This window comes from Geospiza fortis, unplaced genomic scaffold, assembly GCF_000277835.1.
Source record: "Geospiza fortis unplaced genomic scaffold, GeoFor_1.0 scaffold37, whole genome shotgun sequence".
NCBI classification, from domain to species: Eukaryota; Metazoa; Chordata; class Aves; order Passeriformes; family Thraupidae; genus Geospiza; species Geospiza fortis.
The window spans coordinates 236259-240321 of NW_005054449.1; the positions used below are offsets into that span (position 1 = coordinate 236259).

At 49.2% G+C, this 4063-nt stretch overlaps 1 protein-coding gene across 1 annotated transcript in view; it reads left to right on the forward strand.

The window, feature by feature from the left end:
• The window catches only part of VWA1 (von Willebrand factor A domain containing 1), a 15004-nt gene that overhangs the window by 8876 nt on the left and 2065 nt on the right, over nucleotides 1-4063 (forward strand). Inside the window, exons 2-5 of the mRNA XM_014309742.2 lie at nucleotides 3-96; nucleotides 1317-1589; nucleotides 2122-2273; nucleotides 2520-2637. Coding sequence (XP_014165217.1) covers nucleotides 3-96; nucleotides 1317-1589; nucleotides 2122-2273; nucleotides 2520-2637 — 637 coding nt within the window. The remainder of the gene's footprint in view (nucleotides 1-2; nucleotides 97-1316; nucleotides 1590-2121; nucleotides 2274-2519; nucleotides 2638-4063) is intronic.

Consider the following 4063-nt stretch of genomic DNA (forward strand, 5'->3'; position numbering starts at 1 on the left):
AGCTGGCACCGGGAACCACCTACGAGGTGGTGCTGATCCCCGAGTCCAACGTGCACTACTTCCCTCCCCAGAGAACCAGGGTCACCACCCTGCCAGGTAAAGGGGCATGGCTTGGGGAATGGCTTGGGCCTTGGGGCACCAGGGTCACCCCCCTGCCCGGTACCAGGGGCATGGCTTGGGCCTTGGGTCACCAGGGTCACCACCCTGCCAGGTACCAGGGTCACCACCCTGCCAGGTAAAGGGGCATGGCTTGGGGCATGGCTTGGGCCTTGGGTCACCAGGGTCACCACCCTGCCAGGTACCAGGGTCACCACCCTGCCAGGTAAAGGGGCATGGATTGGGGCATGGCTTGGGCCTTGGGTCACCAGGGTCACCACCCTGCCAGGTACCAGGGTCACCACCCTGCCAGGTAAAGGGGCATGGCTTGGGCCTTGGGGCACCACCTGGCCAGGTAAACAGGCATGACTTGGGCCTTGGGGCACCTGGGTCACCACCCTGCCAGGTACCAGGGTCACCACTCTGCCAGGTAAAAGGGCATGGCTGGGACCAGGGTCACCACTGTGCCAGGTGAAATGGACATGCTTGGACCTTGGGGAATCAGGGTCACCACTGTGCCAGGTAAAGGGGCATGGCTTGGACCTTGGGGACAAGGACAGGATCCCACCTGGGGCTGGAGGTGGAGATGGAGGATGCTAGAATGACCTAAGGGAAGTCTGGGTTTGAGAGGGGAAGAACTCGGAGCAGGATCAGCCTCTCTGTGCAGAAAATGATAAAAATCGGCCTCTCTGTGCAGAAAATAGCTCGGATTTATGCTGGGGGCAGCCCGCAAAAAGGGGCGAACTGAAAACTGGGCTGGGGTGACAAAGTCAAGGTGGAGTTGTACAAAATATTAATTTTCTGCATGTGAGAACAGCTCTGGCTGAAAGGCAGAGAAACCCTTTGCTTTGGGCTGAGCTGTGGGATGAATATCAACATCTGCTTGCTGGGCTGATTTCAATTCCACTGGGTTGATTTTACTTCCTTGCTGGGTTGATTTTAATTTTTGCTGGGTTGATTTTACTTAATTCTTTGCTGGGTTGATTTTAATTTGACTGTGTTGATTTTACTTCCTTGCTGGGTTGATTTTAATTTCAGCGGGTTGATTTTAATTCCACTGGGTTGATTTCACTTCCTTGCTGGGATGATTTCAGTTCCTTGCTGTGTTGATTTGAATTCCCTGCTGGGTTGATTTTGATTCCACACCCCTGGACCCCAAGATGATGCAGGCCAGTAATTCTCATTAAATCCTCATCCACACCTCTCTCCACTGTTTCCAGAGGAAATCAGCCCAGTTCAGGTTCTCATCTCAGACTCTGGGCCCCGCAGCTTCCAGGTCAGCTGGGCTCCTGTGCTGGACAGCGTGGCCACCTACCAGGTGCTCTATGGGCCCCTGCCAGGGAACTCAGCCAAGCTGCTGCAGGTGGACGGGAGCCACAACAGCACCCTGGTGCAGCACCTGGCACCCAACACCACCTACCTGGTGACAGTGACAGCCATCTACAGGTCTGGGAAGGAGAAATCCCTGTCAGCCAAGGCCTGCACCCTGGAAGGTGAGTGGGGGCAGCACAAGGAGTGGCCCTAGAGGGTCACCTGCCTCAGGGTGGACTCAGAATCCAGTCCCTGGGTGGATTTTTGTTATTCAGAATCCAGTTTTTTATTATTCAGAATCCAGTTTTTTTATTATTCAGAATCCAGTCCCTAGGTGGATTTTTATTATTCAAAATCCCCAGGTTGGAAGAGACAAAGATCATTGAGTCCAACCCAGCCCCAACCCCTGAACTCAACCCTGGCATCCAGTGCAACATCAAGAGATGGGGACTCCACCACCTTCCTGGGCAGCCATTCCAGAACCTTATCCCCTTTCCGTAAAAACCTTTATCACCCTTTCTGTAAAAAACTTTTCCCCAATATCCCACCTACATTTTCCCCTGAGCCTGTGTCCTCTCATCTCCTCCAGCAGGAAGATGCAGAGTGATTTTCTCTCTCCACCAAAGCCAGGCTGTGTTTCCAGCATTCCCCGGGGGGGGATCAGGGATCGCTCTGGAACAATTCCCTGCACCAACAGGGATTTTCTCTCCGCAGAGGGCTCCAGGGTGAGGCACCTCCGCTTTGAGGACGCGGGTCCCAGCAGCGTCAGAGCCTCCTGGGACTCGGCGGCCGGGGCCGTGCGGGGGTACCGGGTGCGCTGCCGGCGCCAGAGCGGCGCCTCCTCCGTGCTCAGCGTGTCCCCGCAGGTGCGTCAGGAAAGGACCAGAAAATAGCGGCTTTTGGGAGGTTTCCCTGCACTGAAATGCAGCGAAATCTCGAGGAGTTCGCGGGCAGGGAAAGCCGGCGTGTCATGGATATGTATTATAATATTGGGGTTTTCGCAAATGTTAAAATGGATTTTATAGGTGTGGTGGGTTTTTTTTTTTTCTCTCTCTTATTTTATCCCTAGTTAAAATTTACCAAAATTCTCTCTCTCCCACCGTGTTTCCCAGGTGCACAGCGTGCTGCTGAGTGACCTGCCCTCGGGCAGCAGGGGCAGGGTGTGCGTGCAGCCCCTGTACAGCAACCAGCCGGGCAGGAGGCTCTGCCGCACCGTGCACAGGCAGCCAGGTGAGCTGAGGCATCCTGGCAGCCAGGAGAGGGTTTGGATCGCTGGCTGGGGGCTGGCTACAAATCACCAACAGGATGGGAATGTGCCCGGAGCTGTTTGATTTTCCAGCATCAGCCTCATTCCATGGTTATGACAATGGGAAGATGCCAGCAGCTCGCATCCCAGGCAGCAGACAAAGAACTTCGTGTTACAACTCACTTTATGAGTTTTTTGACCATTCACACAAAGCAAAAGCATATTGACAGTATTTATATCTGTATAGCATATATTCTATATTGACAGTAATTCCATCCAACCACTATAAGCACAAATCCCTTTGGTTAAAACAAGGCTTATTTCAAATTCAATACCTGCTTGTGAGCCTTAAAGCACAATGCACAGAGCTCCATTATTAAGCTTAAAACTTCCTAATATCTCACTAGATAAACTTTTCTGTAGCTTAGGGAGTTATTCTAGACAAGTGTTAATACACAGATTATTGTTCTATTTGTCCTTGCTTTTCTACATTTTACATAATTTTTCTTCTGACCAATCTCATGGCTACAGTTTAGCTCTAATGACAGTTCTGCTGTCTCTGAGGCCTTTTGCAGCTTTCCCAAAACTTTCTGATTTTATGGATTCCCAGAGGTTTGGGCTCTTCAAAGAGACAGGAGCTGGTGGTTATAAAGTTGTTTATTGCATGAGTACATCAGTTGTTTATTGCATGAATACCTCAGTTGTTTATTGCATGAATACACCACTTGTTTATTGCATGAGCGTGGGGGTGTTCACAGGGGTCCCAGGACAAGGGAAGAGATGGGAATCTTGACTCCATGTTCCAGAAGGCTGATTTATTATTTTATGATATAGATTATATTAAAAGAAAACGATCTATTAAAACTATACGAAAAGAATAGAAGAGAGGATTTCATCAGAAGGCTTGAAAGGAATAGAAAGGAGTGTAAGCAATTTCATTATGTCTGGAGCTAAGTTAATTTTGTGAAAGGGAACACTACTGAACTTTAAGCTGGGCTTTAGGGTTTTACTAGTTAACACACTCACTTAAGGCACTTAAAATATATTTCCACTTACTTAAAATGAAAACTTACACTCCTACTGTGTGGCTGAATATATTTCAGTTTCTCTAAAGGTTCCAATTCAAACCCTGCATTCCTTCCTCTCTCTGAGGGATTTCTGTTTCATGTATTCCAAAACCACAGAGGAGCCCCCAGGGCTGGGATATTCTGTGCTCATCACTGCTCTTGTTTCACCACAGACTGACCAAAATTGGGCCTTTTCCCCCCGTTTTTAGGAGTAAGACTCCTCCTAGTGGAGTTTATTGCAGGCAGGAGGAAGAAGAGTACAGCGGAGACATATGCATAAAAATGCATTTAATTCTTTATTTATTAAATTTATTATCTATTTATTATTAACATTATATTAATT